Genomic DNA, 26,260 nt, shown 5'->3' with positions numbered 1-26,260 from the left:
TCCCCTCTTCCACTTCATTCTCTCTTTTCGCTCTTTTTTTTTTTCTTTTCTTTTCTCGCTTTTATTTTCCCCCCTCCTTTTTCCCGATTTCATTTTTGCACTCCTTTTTTTGGTCCCTACTTTTCTTTTCTTTTTTTTCTTTTATCTTTTTCTCTTCCTTCTTCCTTATCCCCTAATTCTCTTAATTCAGGTGGTCACCTTTATTTGGAGTTATTAATATCATGACTATATTTGTGTATAGTGCCTGGTACGTGGTGCCTTGTTGTGTTGTATTTTGTGCCTTTAAATCAATGCAGCAGATCCAAGCAACAGCAACCTCCTGAGCACCACATCCTCTGCTAAGGAACAGCAGCTGTACGTGAAACCTCGCCCCACCAGCCAGAAGAGCCACCACAGCTGTGAACAGCACCCACCAGAGGAGCTGCTGCCAACTGAAGAGCAGCAGCTACCGCAACCGCCCGAAGAGCAACCACAGACCAAGGAGTCACTGCCACCCAGGGAGCAACCACTGAACGACTCAACATCTAGATATGTCAGTGAGATCAAACATGGGTAGACAAAGAAACCCCCAAAGGAAAGAGAAGGAGGACTCTCCAGAAAAGCAGCTAAGTAATACAGAGGCATGCAACATGACAGATAAAGAATTCAGAATAAGGGTCCTAGAGTGCATAAACTGGATGGAGGAAAAAATCGACAACCTCTTCAAGAAGCAAGAAGAAACAGATGAAAAAATCGATAACATATGGAAGAAGCTAGAAGAAACAGATGAAAAAATCGATAACATATGGAAGAAGCTAGAAGAAACAGATGAAAAAATCAACAACTTAAGTAAGACCCAAGAAGAAATGAAGAGTGATATAGCTGCAATGAAAAACTCCATCAAAAGTATCAACAGTAGACTAGGAGAAGCGGAGGACCGAATTAGTGAATTAGAAGACAAGGAAGCAAAACACACCCAAAATGTACTGCAATTGGAGAAAAAAATTAAAAGACAGGAGGAGAGCCTAAGGGAGCTTTGGGACAACATGAAACGAAACAACATACGAATAATAGGAGTACCAGAACAACAGAAGGATGAACAAGGATTAGAAAACCTACTTGAAGAAATAATATCAGAAAACTTCCCTGAGGTGGGGAAGAAAAAAGTCACACAAGCCCAGAGAGTCCCAAACAAGGTGAACCCGAAAAGACCCACACCAAGACACATCATAATCACCATGGCAAATGTTCAGGACAAAGAGAGAATCTTACAGGCTGCAAGAGAGAGACGGAAAGTTACATACAAGGGATCTCCCATTAGACTGTCAAATGATTTCTCAACAGAAACACATCAGGCCAGAAAAGAATGGACTGAAATTTACAAAGTGATGCAAAGCAAAGGACTGAATCCAAGAATACTCTATCCAGCAAGGCTATCATTCAAACTTGAAGAGGAAATAAGAAGCTTCACAGACAAAAAAAGGCTAAGGGAGTTTGTCACCACCAAGCCAGCAATGCAAGGAATGCTAAAGGGACTGGTATAAAAAGAAGAAATAAAAAGCTCAGAAAGAAAACAGCCACACACACACACAAAAAGAAATGGCTACAAACAAGTACCTTTCAATAATAACTTCAAACGTAAACCGACTAAATGCTCCAACCAAAAGACATCGAATGGCTGAATGGATAAAAAAACATGACCCATACATCTGCTGTCTACAAGAAACCCACCTCATTAGAAGGGACTCACACAGACTGAAAGTGAAAGGATGGAAAAATATCTTTCAGGCAAATGGAAAGGAAAAGAAAGCTGGGGTAGCAATACTTATATCGGACAAAATAGACCTCAAAGTGAAGGCCTTAACAAGAGATAAGGAAGGCCACTTCATAATACTAAAGGGATCAATACAACAAGAAGATATAACCCTGGTAAACATATATGCACCCAATGTAGGAGCACCCAAATTCATAAAAAAACTCCTGGAAGATATCAAAGGAGAGATCGACAACAATACAATCATAGTAGGGGACTTTAATACACCATTGACAGCACTGGATAAGTCCTATAGACAAACAATCAGCAAAGATACAGCAATCCTAAATGACTCACTAGATCAGATGGACTTAATAGACATCTTCAGAACACTTCACCCCAAAGCCAGGGAATATACGTTCTTCTCAGGTGCTCATGGTACATCTTCAAAAATAGACCACATATTGGGTCACAAGCAAAGTATCCCCAAATTCAAGAAGATTGAAATCATAAAAAGCATCTTCGCAGACCACGATGGCATAATACTAGAAATAAACTACAATAAAAACAACCCAAAATACTCAAACACCTGGAAGCTGAATAGCATGTTATTAAATATTGATTGGGTTACCAATGAGATCAAAGAAGAAATTAAAAACATCCTGGAAACTAATGACAATGAAAACACAACAATCCAAAACCTATGGGACACAATGAAAGCAGTCCTGAGAGGGAAGTTTATAGCTCTACAGGCCTATCTCAAAAAACAAGAAAAAATGGTAGTAAATCATCTAACTCTACAACTCAAAGAATTAGAAAGAGAGCAACAAGAAAACCCCAGAGTGAGCAGAAGGAAGGAGATAATAAAGATTAGAGCAGAAATAAATGACATAGAGACCAAAAAAACAATACAGAAAATCAATGAAACCAAGAGCTGGTTCTTTGAAAGGATAAACAAGATTGACAAACCTCTAGCCAGACTCACCAAGAAGCAGAGAGAGAGGACCCAAATAAATAAAATCAGAAACGATAGAGGCGAAATAACAACAGACCCCACAGAAATACAAATGATTGTTAAAAAATACTATGGACAGCTCTACTCCAACAAACTAGACAACATGGAGGAAATGGACAAATTCCTAGAAAAATACAACATTCCAAAACTCAATCAGGAAGAATCTAAAAATCTCAACAGGCCAATAACTATGGAAGAAATTGAAGCAGTCATCAAAAAGCTTCCATCAAACAAAAGCCCAGGACCAGACGGCTTCACAGGGGAGTTTTACCAAACATTCAGGGAAGAACTAAAACCTATCCTCCTCAGACTACTACAAAAAATTCAAGAGGAAGGAACACTTCCAAGCTCATTCTATGAAGCCAGCATCACCCTAATACCAAAACCAGGTAAAGACAACACAATGAAAGAGAATTACAGGCCAATATCCCTCATGAACATAGATGCCAAAATCCTCAACAAAATCTTAGCAAATCGGATCCAGCAGTACATCAGAAAGATCATACACCATGACCAAGTAGGATTTATCCCAGGGATGCAAGGATGGTACAATATCCGCAAATCAATAAACGTGATACATCACATAAACAAATTGAAAGAAAAAAACCACATGGTCATATCAATTGATGCAGAAAAAGCATTTGACAAAATTCAACACCCATTTTTGATAAAAACTCTCAGCAAGGTGGGAGTAGAAGGATCATACCTCAACATAATAAAAGCCATATACGACAAGCCCACAGCCAACATCATACTCAATGGACAAAAACTAACACCATTTCCCCTAAGAACAGGAACAAGACAGGGATGCCCCCTCTCACCACTCCTGTTCAACATAGTACTGGAAGTGTTAGCCATTGCAATTCGGCAAGAAGAAGAAATAAAAGGCATCCAAATTGGAAAAGAGGAAGTAAAACTGTCCTTATTTGCAGACGACATGATATTATACATACAAAACCCTAGAGATTCCATCAAAAAGCTACTAGACTTAATACATGAATTTGGCAATGTAGCAGGATACAAAATTAACCCCAAGAAATCTGAGGCATTTCTATACACCAATAGTGAACTTTCAGAAAGAGAGATTATAAAAACAATCCCGTTTACCATTGCACCAAAAAATTAAGCTACTTAGGAATAAACTTAACTAAAGAGGTAAAAGACCTCTACTCAGAAAACTACAGGACATTGAAAAAAGATATAGAGGAAGACATAAACAGATGGAAGAACATACCGTGTTCATGGATTGGTAGAATCAACATCATTAAAATGTCCATACTACCCAAAGCAATCTATAAATTCAACGCACTTCCCATTAAAATACCAACGGCATACTTCAGAGATCTAGAACGAACTCTCCAAAAATTCATCTGGAATAAAAAAAGACCCCGAATAGCTGCAGCAATCCTGAAAAAGAACAAAGTAGGTGGGATCTCAATACCAGATATCAAGTTGTATTACAAAGCCACTGTTCTCAAAACTGCCTGGTACTGGCACAAGAATAGGCATATAGATCAATGGAATAGAATAGAGACCCCAGAAATCGGCCCGAACCAATATGCTCAATTAATATTTGACAAAGGAGGCAAGAACATACAATGGAGCCAAGATAGTCTCTTCAATAAATGGTGCTGGGAAAATTGGACAGATATATGCAAGAAAATGAAACTAGACCACCAACTTACACCATACACAAAAATAAACTCAAAATGGATAAAGGACTTAAATATACGACGGGAAACCATAAAAATTCTAGAAGAATCCAAAGGCAACAAAATCTCAGACATATGCCGAAGCAATTTCTTCACTGATACAGCTCCTAGGGCACTTGAAACTAAAGAAAAAATGAACAAATGGGACTACATCAAAATAAAAAGCTTCTGCACAGCAAAAGAAACCATCAACAAAACAACGAGAAAACCCACTGTGTGGGAAAACATATTTGCCAATGACATATCTGATAAGGGCCTAATCTCCAAAATTTATAGGGAACTCATACAACTTAACAAAAGAAAGATAAACAATCCAATCAAAAAATGGGCAAAGGACCTAAATAGACACCTTTCAAAAGAGGACATCCAGAAAGCCAAGAGACATATGAAAACATGCTCAAAGTCACTAATCATCCGAGAGATGCAAATCAAAACAGCAATGAGGTACCATCTCACACCTGTCAGACTGGCTATCATCAACAAATCAACAAACGACAAGTGCTGGAGAGGATGTGGAGAAAAAGGAACACTTGTGCACTGCTGGTGGGAATGCAGACTGGTGCAGCCACTATGGAAGACAGTATGGAGTTTCCTTAAAAAACTGAAAATGGAACTCCCATTTGACCCTGTGATCCCACTTCTAGGAATATATCCCAAGAAACCAGAAACACCAATCAGAAAGGATATATGCACCCCTATGTTCATAGCAGCACAATTCACCATAGCTAAGATCTGGAAACAGCCTAAGTGCCCATCAGTAGATGTGGATTAGAAAACTGTGGTACATCTACACGATGGAATACTATGCTGCTGTAAAAAGGAAGGAACTCTTACCATTTGCAACGTCATGGATGGAACTGGAGAGCATTATGCTAAGTGAAATAAGCCAGTCAATAAAGGAAAAATACCACATGATCTCACTCATTCATGGACAATAGAAACCATTATAAACTTTTGAACAATAATAGATACAGAGGCAGAGCTGCCTCAAACAGATTGTCAAACTGCAGCGGGAAGGCCGGGGAGGGTTGGGGGGCAGGAGGTAGGGGGGTAAGAGATCAACTAAAGGACTTGTATGCATGCATATAAGCATAACCAATGGACATAAGACACTGGGTGATAGGGGAGGCTAGGGGACTGTCTAGGGCGGGGGGATAAAATGGATACATATGTAATACCCTTTGTAATACTTTAAGCAATAAAAAATAAATAAATAAATAAATAAATAAGAAAAATTAAAAAAAAAAAAAAAAGAACAAAAGCTGAATCCCAGGCTGATAGTTCCTTCCTTGGTCATGGTCAGAGAAGGCTACCGGAGCCCACTACAACTCAACAACCAAATCTACTCCAGACTTGCTGAGCAACCTGCAACCACTTACTACCCAGTGTGCAAGATTCTAAAGGGAAAAAATGCTCTGGAGAGGGGAAAGCAACTGATCAACCTGATGGAGAATTAAGAAACTAGCAATCATTTGAGATTTAAATGTCACCCTTGTCAGTCAACGTTTCCAAGTCTAATAAATTCTGGGAACACTGAAATGATCAAACTCTTCACCCTAATGGGGAGTCTTCCAGGTGGCCATGTCTGAGTAGCAAACCCTCTCTTCAAACCTCTCCAGAGAACAGCAGCCAGGCTACACACATGTACAAATCTTATTTTTGCTTTTATAACTATCAGTCTTACAAAGATTACAAACAAGCAATTTACAGTTCTTGCATATGCAGATAGTAGAGAATCCACTCCTCAGGTTTATTAGTCCCTACCTTCTTTTGCTGGATGTAGACAAAGCAAATGTGTAATAATTATCAGAATAAGCTGTACTTTAAACTTAGTATTCTAAAGCTAATTATTTTATGACTAACCTAAGCCAAGCATTTATTCATTCTTATACCCCCCCCCCCCCCACAAGTACTTCAGTTTGATTCCTGGTCAGGGCACATGCCCAAGTTGTGGGTTCATCTGCTCAGGGTGCTTACAGGAGACAACCAATCTCTCTCTCTTTCTCTCTCTCTCTCTCTCTCTCTCTCTCTCTCAAAAACAAACAAAAAAACACACCAAAAAACAAAGCACAAAAACATATTTAAAAATAAATAAAAATAAAAAACAAAAGTACTGCATGTATTTCCATGTTCCTGGTTTTTCTTTCTCAAAAACATTTCCTATTCCATCAACTTCAAGCATTCATACATTTTGAGCTCCCTTCTGCTCTAATATTCTAGAATTCTCCAAAATACCTATTTACTAAAACACAGATTTAAACAATACACACACTCCACTGTATATCCTATGCTCTGAATTCTTAATATGCTTCTAGAACAGATCACACTGTATCCTGATTACATATGTTTACTTGTCTGTCACTCTATATGAGCATCTCAGAGGCAATGACCTGTCTTCATCTGCATTTACCCGGTAAACTAGCACAGTATCTGGCACACAGTTAAAGATAACATATACTTACCAATCAAGTATATGAAGCAAGTTTCTAGCTACCTTCTTTAAAAATGGACCATCTGAAATGAAATGTGAATTTCTATCTAAGCAGCACTAAGACCAAAAAATAAATAAATTGGAATCTCAACATCAGAGTCCCTAAACAGTACACAATATCCAATCTGTTTCAAAATCTTAGTTTCCTTTTCTCAAATACACTACTCTTTATGCAACACAGCTAGATGAAAGCAATGTTCTTTTGCAATTTCCAGTTGTAACTCTAGATCTGAGGTGATGTCACATACCAACATGAGTATTTACACCCAACCTCCACCTCATCCCATGACTGCCTACTTCTTTAAGGACTAATGGAAAGAATCACATTGTCACCCCCAACCCTAAACTGTGGCAATTGCTCCCTCCTTCAAATCTCCACCAAGCTCCATTTAGGGTGCTCCTGTGGGTGGTACTTACAGCCAACTTTGGACTTTAATTACTCCTATCCTGGGTTTATCCACATACCAAGAGCCTCCTGAGAACGTGGTTATAAGGCAGGGCCTCACACCTGGGCCTGCTTTGGGACTCAGAGCCTCCTAGCTCAGCAAACTCAACTGCCCTGAGTGTTCAATGGGAGATGTCCTCAGCAGTCTGTGCCAAGCCCCAGGCCAAGCCCCCTGAGCAACCTGGTGCTTACCGCCTGTTTGCTTGTGTTATTGGGGGTGGGGGTGGGAGGTGGGGGGGATGTGTTATTTTTTTTTGGTTCAAGGCTGAAAAGAAGACAATGCACTTTGCTGGATTTTAACCCAATTAGGAATCCCTGCTCAAAAATTCACTATCACCCCAAAATCCAGAAAAAAATGTCATCTTATAGAATTGAAGAGGGCAAGTTTAATGATGGAATGTCCTGCTTCATCATCCCACCTAACTTCTCTCCCCTATCTGAGAAGCTATTTGTGATAACTTTTTTCTCTTAGAGAGAGAGCCACAGATCTGTTTGCTATAGGACCCATTGGGCCAGGAAATCCACATGGCATCTCAGATGGCTCCTAGAACAGAACAGGCACTCAACAGAACACCTGTCCCTCCTGCTGTAGAAAACTTGGTATAGCAGAACAGTAACAATATCATATAAACAGACTAGGAAAAAGCCATTAAACAAGGAAATTAGGACTCTTCAAAAAATCATTTCTGGTGCCTGGCTGACCTAGGAACCAGGAGGTTGTGGTTCAATTCCCGGTCAGGGCACGATTCCCAGTGTGGGGCGTGCAGGAGGCAGCAGTGATTCTCTCACATCGTTGATGTTTCTCTCTCTCTTTGCCTCTTCCTTCCTCTCTAAAATCAATAAAAATGTATTTTAAAAATAATTTCTAGTAGAAAAAGATATAACTTTAAAAAAGGCATTTCCTAGCCCCTACCCCTGTGGTTCTTAAGACATTCAACACAAGCCTTGCTAGTTGGAAATTCTTTCTTTACTAACTGGTTCCCCCCCACCAGGCAGTAATGCTCCCTGAGGATGGGAACTTTCTCTAACTTACTACTGGGGTTGCCAGTGGATCTTCATGACAGAACACATAACTGAATGTCTGCCAGTCACCCAAATGACTGTCGTCTTTCATGAAGGAGGCTGTTACCCAATCAGCAGGACATTTGCTTCAAGTTTTTTTCAAGAAGGGGAAGATGAACTTCTACTAAATCGTCCTTCTTCCCAGGCCTCGTCAGATTTTGAGGTAACTGAAGGTACTTGGGAATAAGGTGAGCTGGGTAAGAGCTTAGTCTTTGAGCAGCAAGAAAAAGTGAGCAAACTGATCAGGGAGACAGCACCTTCACTGTCCAGGAATGAATGCTGGCCTGGTCCTGTGAAAAATGCCCAACATTCCCACTTAATCCCTACAATAACTATAAAGAAGTGTCTCTCAAACTTTAATGTGCATACAAAGACCTGGGGAATCTCATAAAAATGGAGGTTCTGCTTCAGAAGGTCTTGGGGGGCCTAAAATTATGCATTTCTAACAACTTCCCAAATGCTCCCACAGACCACACTTTGAGTAGCAAAGTTGTATAGTATCCTGTTTTTGCAGTCAAAGAAGCTGGTGCTCAGAAATATGAGACTTGCCCCAGATCACAAAAGTAGGAAGTAGCAGAGGTGAAATGTAAACTCAGGTCTTCTGATCCCAACCCAACGCCTTTTCTACCATACCATACCATACCATACCATACCATACCATACCATACCATACCACTAACCTTTTGAGCTAAACAATCACAACCACAGAGATGTATAGTTTTTGTGAATTCCTCAAATAAGCCTTCTAGCCAGCTTTGCCCTGTAAGGAAGAAGGAGGAGATAGAGCTAGAAATATCAGCTATGGGAGAATCAAAACCAGCCAGCTGCTCTTATTAAGAACTTCAATCCTTCAATCTTTCAGCTAAGACTCCTGAAGAAGAACCAAACAAACTTTAGGGGTTGCTAGATACTCATTCCTTTACTAATAAAAGGCCACAGCAAAGTATAACTGCTTTTCAAAAGAAAAACAACAACAATTGTCTCAGTGATATGGGAATTACACAGAACCAAATTAAATCCTAAACAAATGGCTAGACCTGCGTGTTCTGGGCTATGCTGTTCAGACCTTGGCTGGACTATTCTGAGTATTCACTCTACACCTTAAAAGCAACAATGATGAGCAGGAGAATATCCAGGGGAGGATAACAAGGAAAGAACAGAAACACCAGGCAACAGAGTAGTCAATGCAAGAGAGAAGATCTGTCTTAGGGAAGTGCAGGCTTGAGACATAAGCACCATCTTCCCTGATCATTCCTGTCAAAGGAGTATTAGACCTGTTCTGAGGTCCCAAGAAGCAGAATGAGCAACCTCTTTTCCCAACACAGTCTATGTCAGAGCTCAGAATTGCCCCCTCCATGCTTCTAACTCCAGATCCCACCTTCTCACCACCTCCCAAGCTGCTTCTATGGAGCTACCACCCCAATCTGAACTGGAGGTAGGCACTACAGGAAGACAGATCTGTTCCAAATAAGAAAGGCAATTTTATAGTCAGAGTGTCCAAAGACAGACTATGCTGTAGTGTAGGAGGATGGAGCATCTAATATAAATCCCATCAGCAGAGAGGTTCAATCAGAGGTTAATCCCTTGGCAGGAATACTGCAAAGGGAATTTGGGAATGGATGGGTGGCTGGGTGAGATGAACTTGCCAACCCTCAGAGATGAATTAATCTCTTCCTGCTGCCTTTTCCTCTAACATTTCATTTATACACTTACCACAACTTGCCTTTTACCAGTTACTTGTACGTGTGTGTGTTCTTCACTGAATTGTGAGCCCTTATAGCAGTGGTTCTCAACCTTCCTAATGCCGTGACCCTTTAATACAGTTCCTCATGTTGTGGTGACCCCCAATTTCATTTTTACAAATTGAACATAATTACAGCACAGTGATTAATCACAAAAACAATATGTAATTATGTATGTGTTTTCCGATGGTCTTAGGCGACCCGTGAAAGGGTCGTTCGACCCCCCAAAAGGGGTCGCGACCCCCAGGTTGAGAACCGCTGCCTTATAGGGAGACGTAGGGTCTCAGCCATCTTTATATCCCCTTTGTGCCTAAGACTATACCTGGGAAACCAAGGACATTTATGTCCCTCCTTTGTGCCAGGCACTCTGCTAGGCACTTTACGTATATCAACTTATTCCATATCTTTATAAGAACCCTAAGAATTATTGTTATTCCTTTTTACAGATGGGAAAATTGAGACTCAGAGTAAATAACTGCCAAGGTACTGTTCGTGAGTGGTTAAGCTGGCATTCAAATGGAGAAATACTTGCCTACGCCATACATTATGCTGCCTCCCTCCTAGAAAGAACTCAATAAACATCTGCTGACTTGAGACAAATACCTTAAAAACAGGGCAGTACTATATCTAACTAGGACTGTAGTTTGTTTCCTATTATGATGCTTAAATTTTTCTTCTAAGTATAGCCATCCATCCTCAAAATGAGCAATATAAAGTTGTTTTGTTTGAATATCCTCTCACTTTTTAAAAGAGAGTGATACAGTCCTAGCCAGTTTGGACCAGTGGATAGAGCGTTGGCCTGCTGATTGAAGGGTCTCAGGTTCGAATCCGGTTGGGGGCACATGCCCGGGTTGCGGGCTCAATCCCCTGTTGGGAGTGTGCAGGAGGCAGCCGATTGGTGATTTCTCTCATCACTGATGTTTCTATCTTTCTCTCCCTTTCCCTTCCTCTTTGAAATCAATAAAAGTATATTTAAAAAATTAAAAAATAAAAGACAGTGGTATAGCACAAAACAATCTTGGGCAAGAGGACTATGTTTTCATAAACCCTTCATACCCAAAAGAACTCCTAAGGCCCCAAGGGCTCCATCCCTCCTCCTAGTGGGCTGCGGGTCCATTTCAGGGCTCTGGACCATTGTAAACAAAGCAGCTCCTGGCTTTCTGCCTCAGAGATGTACGCTCACACACATGCTCACAGGCCTCATTCTCCACACTCAAAAGTTCCCTGAATATAACAGTCCAACTCAAAGATCCTCACATTTAGCTAAACTTCTAAACAAAATCTATCTTGAATTTTAAATCACATTATAAACCCACTGGCAGGCACTTTAAAAATATTTAATCTCCCTGCCAAATGAGGCAAAAAAAAAAAAAATTGTCATTTGAATCAAAGGCGCCAGCACGTTTGGACAGCCAACACATAAGGCCTCTCTGATATTCCATCTGTCTTAAGAAGTAAACCAAACCCAATCTAGCCAACCATTTCTTGAAACAAGAAACTTAAGTGTCACCAAGGGAAATTCCCACTGCTCAGTTCCCCAGGTGGGTTTCAGGTTTTCCATCCCTGGGCTTCTGGGAGAGGAGATCCTATTGGCATATCCACCATTTAAGATGCTGTGATTTTCCACCTGTCAGAATGGTTATCATCAACAAATCAACAAACAACAAGTGCTGGCGAGGATGAGGAGAAAAAGGAACCCTCCACTGCTGGTGGGAATGCAGACTGGTGCAACCACTGTGGAGAACAGTATGGAGTTTCCTCAAAAAACTAAAAATGGAACTCCCATTTGACACAGTGATTCCCCCTTCTAGGAATATATTCCAAGAAACTAGAAACACCAATCAGAAATGATATATGCACCCCTATGTTCATAGCAGCACAATTTACAATAGCTAAGATTTGGACACACCCTAAGTGCCCATCAGCAGATGAGTGGATTAAAAAACAGTGGTACATCTACACAATGGAGTACTACACTGCTATAAAAAGGAAGGAACTAAAAAAAAAAAAAAAAAGGAACTAAAAAAAAAAAGGAAGGAACTCCTACCATTTGCAACAGCATGGATGGACCTGGACCTGGAGAGCATTATGCTAAGCGAAATAAACCAGTCGGAGAAAGACAAATATAACATAATCTCACTCATTTGTGGAATATAATGAACAACATAAACTGATGAACAAAAACAATCCAGAGACAGAGAAGCATTGATCAGATGGTCAAACCTCAGAGGGAGGGTGGAGGTAAGGGGGAGAGAGCAACCAAAGGATTTGTATGCATGCATATAAGCATAACCAGTAGACACAGACACCAGGGGAGTGAGGGCATGAGGGGGGGGAGAGGGGGGGCAAGAGGGGGATAAGGACACATATGTAATACCTTAATCAATAAAAAAAAAATTTAATGAATTTATTGGAGAGTTTTAGAGCTCAATAAAATGTTTGACTATTGAAGTAAAAAAAAAAAGATGCTGTGATTTTCAACCTGATACCTTGATTCCAGAGAACCAAAAGCCACATTCACTATAAATTTAACTTAAGATATCTTCCCACATGCTAATGTTTAACAGCAACATTACTAAACATGAGAGCACCACCTGGCTCCTGCAATACGCAGACTTAATGAAGACATATTTCCGTGAGCTCCTGGCCTCTCTGCATCAATCAAGACATTTCCAGCTGAACCTAAATTAACCTGTAAATGAACTGATTTGCATCCATAAATCCAAAAGAAATGTACCATTGTAGTGTGTTTGAGATACCCAGTCTCCATTTCCCAATCTCATGCAATTTTCTTGTTAAACTAAATGATCCTTTCTATAAACTGTTTTCATCTTTAGTAAAACAGGACAAAAGGAAAATGTGAACCACCTAGAGTAGATACTTCATAACTAGTTACAGTGCCTTAAAAAGAAAAGAATCTCAGATATCTGATCAACCTTCTTAGGAAGAAAACCAACAGGAGGTACCAAAAGAGACCTAAGTTTCAGTGATTTTATCATTTCACTTAGACTGCAATCCTGGTTTCCATCTAGTTCTCAGTGAAAGAACTTTTCCATTTTTAAAAAATATATTTTATTGATTTTTTACAGAGAGGAAGGGAGAGGGATAGAGAGTTAGAAACATCGATGAGAGAAAAACATCGATCAGCTGCCTCCTGCACACCCCCTATTGGGAATGTGCCCGCAACCAAGGTACATGCCCTTGACCGGAATCGAACCTGGGACCCTTCAATCAACAGGCGGACGCTCTATCCATTGAGCCAAACCGGTTAGGGCGAACTTTTCCATTTTGATAATCAAACCAAAGCAGTCTGATTAACAAAAAGGAAAGTATACTTACTCAATATCCACAATGTGCTACACTCTTTCATACGTTATCTTAGCTAATCCTCACCATATGGTCATGTGAGATGTATATAATTTCCACTTTGTAGAAAAGAAAAGTGATGATACTTAAGTCTCCTGGATGGCAGGGATCATGTCTAGTGTCTCTACATTCCTAGTACTGAGCTCCCAGCACATATTTAAGAATAAATGCATGACTAACAGAAAGGAAAAGAAATTTGGAAAAAATATTCAATCCAAATTTTGCTCTAAGCTTTTAACTGAAACCACTGCCTGGAACACACCTGCACACTGCAAATAATCTACTTGAGCTTCAGAGGTTTGTTTCAAAGGACAATCTATCATCTTTCTAATGTGTATGCCACAAAGATACCATCCACATTTGGCTATAAACTCCACAGGGCAGGGCCTGATCCTACTGAACTTTTTTTCCTCCCACTCAGCACCACACCTTGCACAGGAGGGCGTTTAGTGATCTGAGCAATGACAAAGGTCATGATGACGCCTTCACCCATCATGAGAGTAAATAGAACACAAGATGCCCACAGCCACCAGAAGAACTAGTCTGAGTCATTACTTCCTGACTCCAGCCTCATTTTCCTCTCTATGCAATGGGAATAACAAGAGAACACACTCACAAGATTGTTTTAATTAATTTAATAAATACTAAGCATTAATCACATGTCAGGCACTATGCTAGATGCGATAAACATTCATGCCTCATGGAACTCACAGTCCCAGTGGATGCTGTGAGACTCATATGAAAAAAAGGACTTTTACAAACTTCAAAGAACTATACTATTATGAAGCACTGCTCCTCCCCTGTGCTTCCCAACTTGGTTAATGGCATTACCCCCTAATCACTGCCCAAGCTCTAAACTTGGGAATGGTCCTCAACTCTCTCTCCTTCATCCTGCGCACAGTTCTAATCCATCACCAAGTCTCTTCTGATTGTCCTTCAAAAAAGTCTCTGTCATTATCACTTCTCGTCTAGTTTTCCATGCTTCTACACTAGGCACTTTGTTCCTACCTGAATAAGTACAAATCTTGTAATAATGATAATGGCAAGCAGTTATTGATCACTCACCATATGTCAGGCTTTGTATTAAGAGCTTTGCATGCATAACGTAATTTAATCCAATAAGGTAAATACTACTACCCTTATTTATTGATGAATCTGAGGTGCAGAGCAACCTACCCAAGGTGCACACAGCTAAGGCTCAAATCCATATCTATGAGAGTCAACCCTTACCTGTTACTGGATCCCTGCCTCCAGTTCTTTCCTGGTTGGTCTACACTCTTTCCGTTATGCTGCTGCTGGAGTGTTCTTTCAAAAATCCAAGCTGATCTGTATGTTCTGGTTTAAGACAGCCAGTGGCTCCTCACCATCTCCAGGTTAAAGTCTGAAGGCCACAGGCCACTCCTGTGTTACCTATTTGTTGTCCCGCCACACTCTCACAGCTCCCCAAATTCTTTGCTGACCCACCTCACATCTCCCTCTTCTGCAAAGCCTTTTTTGCCTTTCGCCTCCAGACAGAAACCTTCTCTTTAGCCTTGGCCCCAAATACGTACACACTCATGTTTCAGCACTGACAAGTATGTTTCTTTCCTTCTCTCTCTCTCTCTCTCTCTCTCTCTCTCTCTCTCTCTCTCACACACACACACACACACACACACACACACACACACACACACACCACATAACTCACACAAACTCAAACAAAACAAAACTACACACTTCCAATCCTGAGTCCCTGGAGGGCAGGCACAATGTATTTTCATCTCTGTTTCTCTAGGTCCCAGCACAGCATCAAGTCAATAAGTGACTAAATGAGTGGTAAGTGGTGGCGTTAACACCTCCCAGCACTATCCCAATAAGCAGATATGGCCTTTCCCCCAGAGGATGCTATAAAGAAGAGCAGTAGCTCCTGTCCTCTCAGGAAAACTCAAGATAGACTGCTTTCAGCAAAGTTATTACAACTGAGATTGGTGCTCCATAGTCTGCTGGAAGCCTCCCTCCAAGCCTCTTGAAAGCCAATTCAATCACCTCTGAAACAGCAGAAACTAAACTAGTAGCTTCAGACCAAAAGACCACTGGAGAATTGCACTTTGATGGGAGATGGCGTAAAATGACGCCCTCCTGACCACCCTGAAACGAGCAAAGCATTCCCAAACGCAGACCAGTAAAAACAGTGACTCTAATTACCATGAACAACAGAGGACCTTCCTGACGGAGAGTCATCCCCAAAAAAACCAGAGACAGCAAAATCTGACCCTGCTCTCCATCTCCAGAACTGCAACTGGAGTCTAGGCCACAGATGACTGCAACTGCCTTCTCACGGATCTCCCTGCTCCCACCCTCACTCCCTCCACCAGTCTATTTTCCAAAGAGCAGCCAGATGGTGTTTTTAAAATCATTATCAATAATTAGGACATGCATAACACCCTCCAACAGCTTTCCATCACTTGAAATAAACTCTTTCCAAACTCTTTACCAGGAAGTTCAAGGTCCGTCTACTCCCCACCCCCTTATTTCACACCACTCCCCCCTTTAATCACTACATTCTAGAAACTGAGGTCTTGTGTTTCTTAAAACAGGCCAACCTCTGGGCCTTTTCCTATGCTGTTCTCCCGGCCCAAAGGCCCCTCCCCTAGATTTTTCCAGAGCTGGTTCCTTCTCAAGAACAAATTTACCTTTTCAAAGAGGACTTCCCTGACCACTCTAACTAAAGTGACACCCATTTCCACCCCATCACTCCCCATCAGTTACTTTTTCCCTACACATCACAACAAGACAACATTTTCTTGATTTATTTTCCTGTCTCTGTCTCCTCCCTCCTTAGAGCGGGAGCTGTGTTTTGTTCACCCTATGAAAGCACACAAAATTCCAAAAGAATTGTAGACTATTGGCAAAGGAACATCCTCAGGATGGGCTACTCTGTTCTTACGTTAAAACGAAGGAAACTTCTATTTAGCCCGTCCTATGTGCTGGGCACTGTAAATCCATCATCTTCCCTGACGGAAAGGTAAATTAACTAGTTCAAGGTCACAGGGCTAGGGACTGCCAGAGTTCAAGTTAAGTAACTTAGAGCTTCTCAACCCCTCTCACCTTTGCCCCCTCTTAGGGGAAGGGTCTCAGACTACCTATGGTTCACTCTCATGTTGCCATAACAATTAAATGTCTACATTGCTTTCAATTATTAAAGCATTTTCACATTCACCTTACTTAAAAATATAAAGCAAATACAAAAAAGAATATAAAGCTATTGCCCAGAAAGCCATACAAGTAAAGTGCCTCAAGGTTCAGTCCCCCTGCCCTTAACCACAGCAGTGGGGCCTGGGGAGGAGTCCTGGCCAATGGAGGACTGGAGTCGGTATTTCTGGTCTAGAGGGATGGGGAAGCGGTGAGTCACGGGGTGCAGGCTGGGCCTCTGTGAAACTCTGGGAAGACCTGGCTCCGAAGCACCAAGAAGCGAATCGCAGAGCTGGAAAGCACCTTAGGCCTCACGGAGGCAAAACCTTGGCTGACGGATGGGGCAAAATGAGACAAGAGGAAAAGTAACTTGCTCAAGTCCACTCAGCCAGCGAACAGAGCCGGAGCCGGGGTCTCCTCTCCCCCGGCCCCTCTCCTCTCCGTCGAGGCGGCTTCTCAAGGGTAATTCTGAGTCAGAGGGTGGAAAGAGCCAAGGGCAGCTCATGGACTCCACAGAGGGGCAGGGGAAGGACCAGGAAAGGACAAGTGTTAGGGAATCGGCAGTCCCTGGGAAGGGTGGGCGAGGGCAGGCCAGAGGGAGGAGGAAAAGGCGGAAGAGAAACGAAAAGATGAGGGAGAAGTACAGTGTTGTGAGAACAGGGTCTGGGGGGAGAGGGCTTGGAGTGAGAGCCTGACGCTCGGGGAGACACGGAAGGGAGTCTGACCCGGGAGATTCCAGGATCCGAGCAGATCCTGGTGCGCGTCTGACGAAGGCGGAGTCCGGGCCCGGGAACTGAGGGGAGTCTACCGGAGCCGGGCCGACTCACCACGCTTGTTTTTGGTGCCGTGCTTCTTGGCGGCCGTCAGCTCCTGCTCGATCTTCTTCTCCAGAAATTCTTGCTTTTTACTTAGCATCTCCTCCGTGTCCCGCAGCCTCTGGATGGCCTCCTGGGGGGTCGGGCCGCCCTTGCCAGACTTTCCCCCTCCCGCCCCGAACAGCTTCCCAAATACCGACATGGTTGCTGCTCGCCGCGCCGGCCTGCGCCGTCCGCTCCGGCTCGGCTCGGCTCCGGCGCCCGCTCCCGGCCCAGCCGCTCCCTGCTGCCGCAGGCCTCTCCACCGCCTCCGCCCCGCAGCTGAGCCCGGCCGTGCCACCTCCCATAGGCCCCCACGCCCGGCTCCGCTGGCGTCAGGGCAACGCGCCGCCTACTACAACTCCCAGGGTGCAACGCGCCGACTGTGCCTCAAATACGATGAAGAGAGGCGCATGGCATGCCGGGAAGCTATAGTCTTCCGGCTTGAGGCGCTGGGTGACGCGTGTTGTTTGGTCTGTCTAGGGTTAAAGGGCGAGAGGGAATGCTGGGAAATGTAGTGTCCTTGGGAACCCACTCAGCAGGGGAAGAACAGAAAGAGAAATAACTTCAAAAAAACCCCACAACACTGTAATTAACATTATGCACATTCTGTGATCCAGGCATCGTGAAAAGTACTTTATATACATTATCACATTTAATTCTCACAAGCCTATGACAAATAATACTGTTCTGATTTCGTAGGCGAATAAACAAGACTGAGAAATTGAGTGATTAACTATATTAACATATTAGTCCTGTCTTTGCATTTGCTGTTCCCTCTACCTGGAATGCCTTTCTACTTTTTTTAAAAATATATTTTATTGATTTTTTACAGAGAGGAAGGGAGAGGGATAGAGAGTCAGAAACATCAGTGAGAGAGAAACATTGATCAGCTGCCTCCTGCATACTCCCCACTGAGGATGTGCCCGAAACCAAGGTTCATGCCCTTGACCAGAATCGAACCTGGGACCCTTCAGTCCTCAGGCCGACGCTCTATCCACCGAGCCAAACCGGTTAAGGCGCCTTTCTACTTTTTATTCATCTACTAGGTTCTTTGAAATACTTTCTTGGGCAAGTTGCACCCTCTACCCTGTGTACCTCTCTCTTGTGGAAACTGTAAACCGGATAAGATAACAGGACCACCTTAAAGCTTATGTAAGCTAGGAAATGGAAAGTGCTTACTTAACATAGTCCTAGCATAGTAGGGACTCAAAATGTGTATTCATGCTCAACCAGTATTACTCAGTTGGTTGAGAGTCCTGCCAAAAGGTCGCTGGTTGGATCCCCAGTAAGGGGCAAGCAGGAGGCACCCAAAGGATTTTCTATCTCTCTCTCTCCTCCTTCCTCTCTCTAAAAAAAAAACCAAAAAAAAACCTATTAAAAAAAGCTTTTAAAATAAAAATGTGTGTTTATTCCTAGATATTCTGGGTCATCATTATTCACAATAATTAAACCAGTAAGTGACACAGAACTTTCAAAAGTAGCAGAGGTATTGAGGATTTCCTCCCCCTGCATTACACAGGCCCAACTGCATGTGGGCTCCATTTTATTGTTTTCCCTTTCCTTTGCTGTCAAGAATCACTTCCCCACCCATTAGCAGTGAGGTCTCCAGTAATAGCCAATACTTCCCCAAGCCCACCATTCTAATTTGCTGCTTCCGATTGCCAATGGGGGGGGGAAATGACTTCTCAAAGGCCTTTTTTATTCTTCCTAAGCCTTTCAAATATGTTAAGTTGCTTGGAAACAGAGTTTCAAATAAACTAGAGGCCTGGTGCACGAAAATTCGTGTTAAGAGTAGGCCTTCCTTACCCCGGCTGCCAGCACCAGCTTCCCTCCAGCACCCGGGACCTAGGCAACCCTCCTCCAGCCGCCCACAGGCACCCAGGACCCTGGCTGGCGTCCCCGGGCCCCGGCTTTGTCAGGAAGGATGTCTGGACATCCGGAAGGTCGTTCAGCTGTCCGGTCTAATTACCATATTACCCTTTTATTATTATAGATGACAGCTTAACTGAACTTTTCTCTATTATTTCACATATGAGTCTTGTCTTCCCCCACCCCACAGACTATGATCTAGATGTGAATAAAAACACCTCTCAGATGTTCTTGTTTAATCTGCCACAATCCCAGCTTGCATATATAGGTACCCATTCTCAGAGAATGGGAGAATTTCTTTCCAGGATGGAAGACATTTTTCAAATGTGAGAGACAAGCTAGAACTATCAAGAATTCACAGCAGCATAAATTGTAAAATATGTCACACTTGTGTTTGTTTTGTAATTGAGACATTGCAGTGTTTTTATCAAAATAAAAAATAAAAACAAAGAGACTTCAATCAAGCCATCTTATGGATATAATCACCCTTCCATATCCAAGCAATCTGTCCTCTCATCCTCTTTTTTTTTTTTTTTTTTTTTAATCCTCACTGAAGGATATGCTTGGAGAGGAAGGGGGCTGGGGGAAGAGAAACATCAATATGAGAGAGTAACATGGATTGGTTGCCTCCCATACACACAGGGACCAGGGATTGAACCTGCAACCTAGGTATGTGCCCTGACTGGGAATTGAATAAGCAATGGGAGGACGCGCCTACCAACTGAGCCACCTGGCCAGGGCCTCCTCCCCTCTTATCTAAGTCATGCCGCAACCAGGCATACAGGTAGCAAAACACTTGTTGGGCTTGAACCATGAGCCAAAGAATATATGAATAGGAAGACCCTGCTCTGGCTGGTGTGATTCAGTTAGTTGAGATTCAGTTAGTTGAGCATCGTCCCATGTACCAAGAGGTTGCCAGTTCGATTCCTAGTCAGAGTTGGGGCTCAATCCCCATTAGAGGGTATGTGTATATTTCTCTCTCTCTCTCTCTCTCTCTCTCTCTCTCTCTCTCTCTCTCTCGCTCGCTCTCGCTCTCTCAAAATATCAATAAAAACATCCTTTTTAAAAATAGGCACATCCTGTAGGCCTTATCACCATCAGTCTTATATTGCTGGGGAGTAAATGAGGATGATAGTGGAGCCCCTTGTCATAACTTTGGGAGCCCAGAAAAACATCTTAAAGATATGATAGCAGAACACTCATTTTATCTCCCCCCCCCCCCCCCCCCACAGAGGAAGTGAGAGGGAGAGACAGAAACATCCATGATGAGAGAGAATCATCTTTGGCTGACTCCTGCACACCCCACACTGAGGATCGAGCCTGCAACCCAGGCATGTGCCCTTACTGGGAATTGAACCTGTGACCTCCTGGTTCATAGGTCAATGCTCAACCACTGAGCCACACACGTCAGGCAATACTCATTTTATCTTAATTATCAACCCAAATCAATTGGTGTGAATCACTTGGATTGCTAGGTTGAGAATTTTGAGGCTGCATCAGGATTCCTTGTAATAATGTGCTGAGATAGATTTGTGATGTCTGCCTACAGTGTGGGATTGGAAGTGGTGGCATTTGGGCAAGGTAACTGCCATCCTGGCTGAGGATCCAGCTGCCTTAGTAGAGATTCACAGGATGAAATGACTCCATACTGCAGAGCCCTGGGTTTTATTTTTCTGGTCTCTTGGGCAAATACACAACCTTTTCAAACTGTGACCGACAGGTATTAGCTAATTTAAAAGTATGTGAAAAGAAGGACCATTGCTGAAACCGGTTTGGCTCAGTGGATAGAGCGTCGGCCTGCGGACTGAAAGGTCTCAGGTTCGATTCCGGTCAAGGGCATGTACCTGGGTTGCGGGCATATCCCCAGTAGGAGATGTGCAGGAGGCAGCTGATCGATGTTTCTCTCTCATCGATGTGTCTAACTCTCTATCTCTCTCCCTTCCTCTCTGTAAAAAATCAATAAAATATACTTAAAAAAAAAAAAAAAGAATGACCATTGCATGCAACAATTTGGATGACTCACAGATATGCTGAGTGAAAGAAATCACACACAAAAGCCTGTACGATTCCATTAATACAAAATTCAAAACCAGGCAAGACAAATCTATGGTGATAGGAATCAGATTAGTGGTCACCTCTGAGGGTGGTGTAGCCCAGGCAGAATGGCCCTTGTGAGGTGCTAGATAGGTTCTATATTATGATCCAGTGGTGTTCACATAGGTATATACAAATTTATCTGTCTTTATACTTAAGATCACTGCCCTTTATATACCTTGTGTACTTTACTAAATACATGTTATATCACAATTTAAAAATTTTCTCTCATAAGAGCAGCAAAAGAAACACTTTTTTTTTTGTTTGCAAAGTACCTTTGCATACAAAAATCCCATCTTATCTCCATTCACGCACAACCCATGAAATAAGCATCACTATACCATCTTCATTTTACAGTTGAGGAAACTGAGGCCCACAGAAGTAGGAATTGCCAAGGTCACATGGTTAAAGCCATATATTTGTAACTTTCTTTAAAAACATGTCAAGAGGGCCCTGGCCAGTGTGGCTCAGTTGGTTGGGCAGCATCCCATGCACCAAAAGGTCGCAGGTTCCATTCCTGGTCCGGGCATACCCAGGTTGCAGGTTCATCCCTGGTCAGGTGCCTCAGAGAGGCAACTGATCAATGTTTCTCTCTCACATCCATGTTTCTCTCACTCTCTCCCTCAAATTTAAAAAAAAAAATTTTTTTTTAATCTTTATTGAGCACTTCATGGTAAGCAAGACACTGAGCTGTGCATTTACATGCTCTTTTAGCCTGCAAAGCAACTGCATTAAGTGGGCATTATTATTGTCTTGGTTTTATAGAGTAGGTGCTGGAGAAACAGAGAAGTTAAACAGCTTGCCCAAGGTCATACTTGTAAGGGCAGAGCTGAATTCTTACTGTAAAGACAAACTGCTTAGCCCTATGCTATATTGCCTACATCCAAATGAATGAATGATTATGAGGCAGGATAGAAAGAAGCTAGGAAAATTCCTTAGCAAATAGAATGGGGAAGCTGAAATATCTGAATAAACTGGCCAAGCAATTTACAGCCAGATATAGGTCACCTCCCTAGAGATAACATCTAGGCCTCAGTGGTATTTCAGCTCCAGGTCCAGAAAAGCAGCAAAACCAGGTGGGTGACACCAAGACCAACTGCAATGGTCAATGAACCCTGCTCTGGTGCTGACCAATCAGTAGAGACCACGACCCTGAAAGGGCACACCCAGAAAACTAATAAATATTTTGCTGAAATCTTCCTCTGACATCTCCCCACCTGCAAGAGAGAGATAAAACCCTCAAGACAAAGGGCCCCACATGGCCAGTGTGGCTCAGTGGTTGAGCATCAACCCATGAACCAGGAGGTCACCATTCGATCCCCAGTAGGGGGTGGGCAGGAGGCAGCCCATCAGTGATTCTCTCTCATCATTAATGTTTCTATCTCTCTCTCTGAAGTCAATAAAAACATATTGAAAAAAAGGACAAAAGACAAAGGGCCCAGGGTGTGCTCTCCCTCTGGGGAGCACGCCCCACGTCATTCCCTCCCTCGTCCTCTTCCCTCACAGGGAATATCTAAGGACCCCACAAGACTTGCAACCAGGTGAGCAATGAGCAGTGGCAGCTTGTCCTGGGCTAACCCCTGAACCAACCTGCTGAATCTGTCTCCAAGGCCCCCTTTTCTCTGACTTCCCAGAGAGCTAATGCAGTCCCACCGAGGCGCTCCTATTGCTTCTTCTATGTTAAGCCCTTCCTCGTTTCATTGTGCCCAGCTTTAATAAGTGTACTCTCAAAGTCACCTGGACTCGTGTTGTGAAATCTTTCCTACACAAAGTCAAGAGCCCACATACTACTGGCTAGTCCTAGGCAGACCTGCTCAGAGCCAGGTCCCGTGTATAGTAATAAATAGGTACACACACAAAAGCCCATAAATAAATGAAGTGTGATGGACCTGGGAGCATGCATGACCTCCCTGAGGAAAAGGGGTAGGAGGGACCTGGCAGAACCCGAGAGGAGCATGTGTGGAGTGGGAGAAGAGTATACACTGGAGGGACCCCTGTACCTGAGCTAATGGGGGGTTACACAGCCTACTCCATACCCATTCCTTAGAGCATGTGCAGGCCACACAGCAGGCACAGTGCCCTAGAGCCAAATGCTTCCTTCTCAGTGAGGCTTTCCAGGCCAACCCATATAATTCTGCAACTTCTCCCCACCTACATTCCCAAGACCTCTACTCTCCTCTCTTTTTTCTTTTTCTACAATACTCATCACCTTCTAACATATCATATAACTTGCTTATTTACTTTGTTTTTTATGTACTTCTTCTTCAACAGGGGATCTCCACAGATCATAGTTTGCTTTAAAATGTATCATCAATGCCAGAACTATACCTAGCATTTAGTAGGTGTTCAATAAATATTTGTCAAATGAATAAATGAATAGACTGAGGTAGAAGTGACTTGGCGGCAGGAGAACTGGGTCTGGACTCGTTCTTGCCATAATGAGACCTTGGGCAAGACCCTTTCCTTTTCTGGGTCTGTTTATTCTGATTCTACAAAGGGCTCAAGACCCTGAAGTTGGAACTCTGCCTCCTGCCTCAGAGTTCTGTGCCTGAACATGCATCAGCCATCCTTGGTGAGTAGGGGGTCACTCCCAACTCAGATGGAATCTGCTAACCTGGAAGGGAGTGGGGGTGCAGCTACCACCCTTCAAGTCCTTGAGAATCCCTGAGGGTTACTTGCTGGCAGCCCTGGGGTTTGGGAGCACCTGTAGTTGCCACCTCTATTCCTTCTTCCCCAGGGGAGACAAAACTGGTCCAACCAGTTCTCCTGGGCCACACAGGATACCTGCTCTGTCAACTGAGACTTTCAAGCCACCACCTGTCATTTGTCCCAGATATTTTTAGCTCCCTCTGAAAATGAAAGTGTCCTTTATATCAGACATTAACTTCCAGAGTTTTGGGTCAGCATTTCTCAGCCTACATGGCAGATCTTACTGGGAAAAACTCACCCTTGACCTCTGTGGGACAAGAGAAGGAGATAGGTAGAATGAGTCTTGTTCTCTCAAAGTGCCGTTGTTCATTCATTCAAGAAATATTGATTGGGCAAATCCTGGACAGTTCTAGGCACTACATAAATATCAGTGAATAAAACAGACAAAAGACCTTGTGCTTGTGGACCTTTTATTTTTTAATGAGGGAAACAGACAATAAAGAAATGTCTAATATAATGTCAAGGATGATGAATACTAGAGTATGATGGTGGTGGGGTGGGAGCTATTTTAGACAGACTGTCCAGAGAAGGCCGCTCAGAGGGAATGACTTTTGGACAAAAGTGAATGGAGTGTGAGCCTGCCATGTGAAAATCTAAGGGGAAAGACATTCTAGACAGAAGGAGCAGCAAGTGCAAAGGCCCTAAGGCAGGAACTAGCTTATATGATGGAGGGGCAACAAGAGGGCAGGTGTGGCTGGAGTGAAAGAAGAAAAGATGGTAGGAGACCAGGGCTGTGCCATGTAGAACCTTGAGATCTACAAGGAAAACTTTATATTTCATTCTGGAAGAGATCAAAAGCCACTAGAGGGTTTTAAACAGGAAAGTGACATAATCTGATTCAGTCTCTAGAAAGATCCCTCAGACTGCTGTCAAGAAAATGGATTATGGCAGGGTGGGGGAAAATAGGGACACCAAAGAGAGACTGATGCAGTCACTCATGCAGAAGAGGCTGGCAGCCTGGACAGGACAGTGGTGACCGAGGAGATGAACAGGGGTTGGAACCTCAAAGAAGTGGTTCCAAATAAAACCCTGGCTTATCCGAGCAGGTGAGAGCTTTAGAAATCCTAAGACCAGGCAGGAACTTTGGAGTCCTAGGTCTGAAGCCCAGATTTACACATTCTAGCTTTGGGTCCTTAGGCAGGTTGCTCCACCTCTCTGAGCCTTGGTTTCCCCGTCTGTAAACAGAATGATGGCAGCTTGTTTCCAGGGGTGTCTTGAGGACTCAGTGACAAGTAAATAAAGCACAGTGCACAGGGCTTAGCACGTACTAGACAGTAAAGTTAGCAACAACTCAAATCCCCACATTTATTGCTAGAGAAACAGAGGCCAGCTAGCTTAGAGGCAGACAGAGGAAGGGGAAGGGAGAAAAGGAAGCAGGACTTGCAGGAGTTTCTCAAGTCATATACCCACAGAGTCCAGACAGTAAGATGGATGAGTAAAGTGGTCTAGGAGCATGAAAAATCATGTGGTTCTCTGTAGTCATCTTGTTTCCCCACTTTTGAGAGACATGGGAAATTAGAAATATTTCTCTACTTTTAGATAAATCAACGTAAGTACAGTAAGTAGCAATCAATATTCAGCTGCAATGTCAGGGAGACAACAGTGAAGAATGGTAACTATGGCCGTATGGAATGCATGTGCCCACGGAAAGGGACTGGCTAGCAGCTTCATCTGACTGCTCCCCACTGTGAGATATCCCAATTTTAATTTTAGAAGACAGAAATCCAGATTTTTCGGTGAAATCTCCCAATTTTATTTATTTTTTAAATATATTTTTATTGATTTCAGAGAGGAAGAGGAATAGAGAGATAGAAACATCAATGATGAGAATCATTGATTGGCTGCCTCCTGCACACCCCCACTGGGGATCAAGCCCGCAACCCAGGCATGTGTCCTGACTGGGAATGGAACTGTGACCTCCTGATTCATAGGTCGAAGCTCAACCATTGAACAACACTGGCTGGGCAAATCTTCCAATTTTAATTGAATTTTCTA

At 42.9% G+C, this 26,260-nt stretch overlaps 1 protein-coding gene across 1 annotated transcript in view; it reads right to left on the bottom strand.

The window, feature by feature from the left end:
* CHMP4B (charged multivesicular body protein 4B) overlaps positions 1 to 17,902 on the bottom strand; it is a 47,324-nt gene extending 29,422 nt beyond the window's left edge. The window contains exon 1 of the mRNA XM_059705901.1: positions 17,564 to 17,902. Coding sequence (XP_059561884.1) covers positions 17,564 to 17,753 — 190 coding nt within the window. The 5' untranslated portion in view covers positions 17,754 to 17,902. The remainder of the gene's footprint in view (positions 1 to 17,563) is intronic.
* Between the last annotated feature and the right edge of the window lie 8,358 nt (positions 17,903 to 26,260).

This window comes from Myotis daubentonii, chromosome 8 (genome assembly GCF_963259705.1).
Source record: "Myotis daubentonii chromosome 8, mMyoDau2.1, whole genome shotgun sequence".
Lineage (NCBI taxonomy): Eukaryota > Metazoa > Chordata > Mammalia > Chiroptera > Vespertilionidae > Myotis > Myotis daubentonii.
This window is presented reverse-complemented; position numbering and strand designations above follow the sequence as displayed.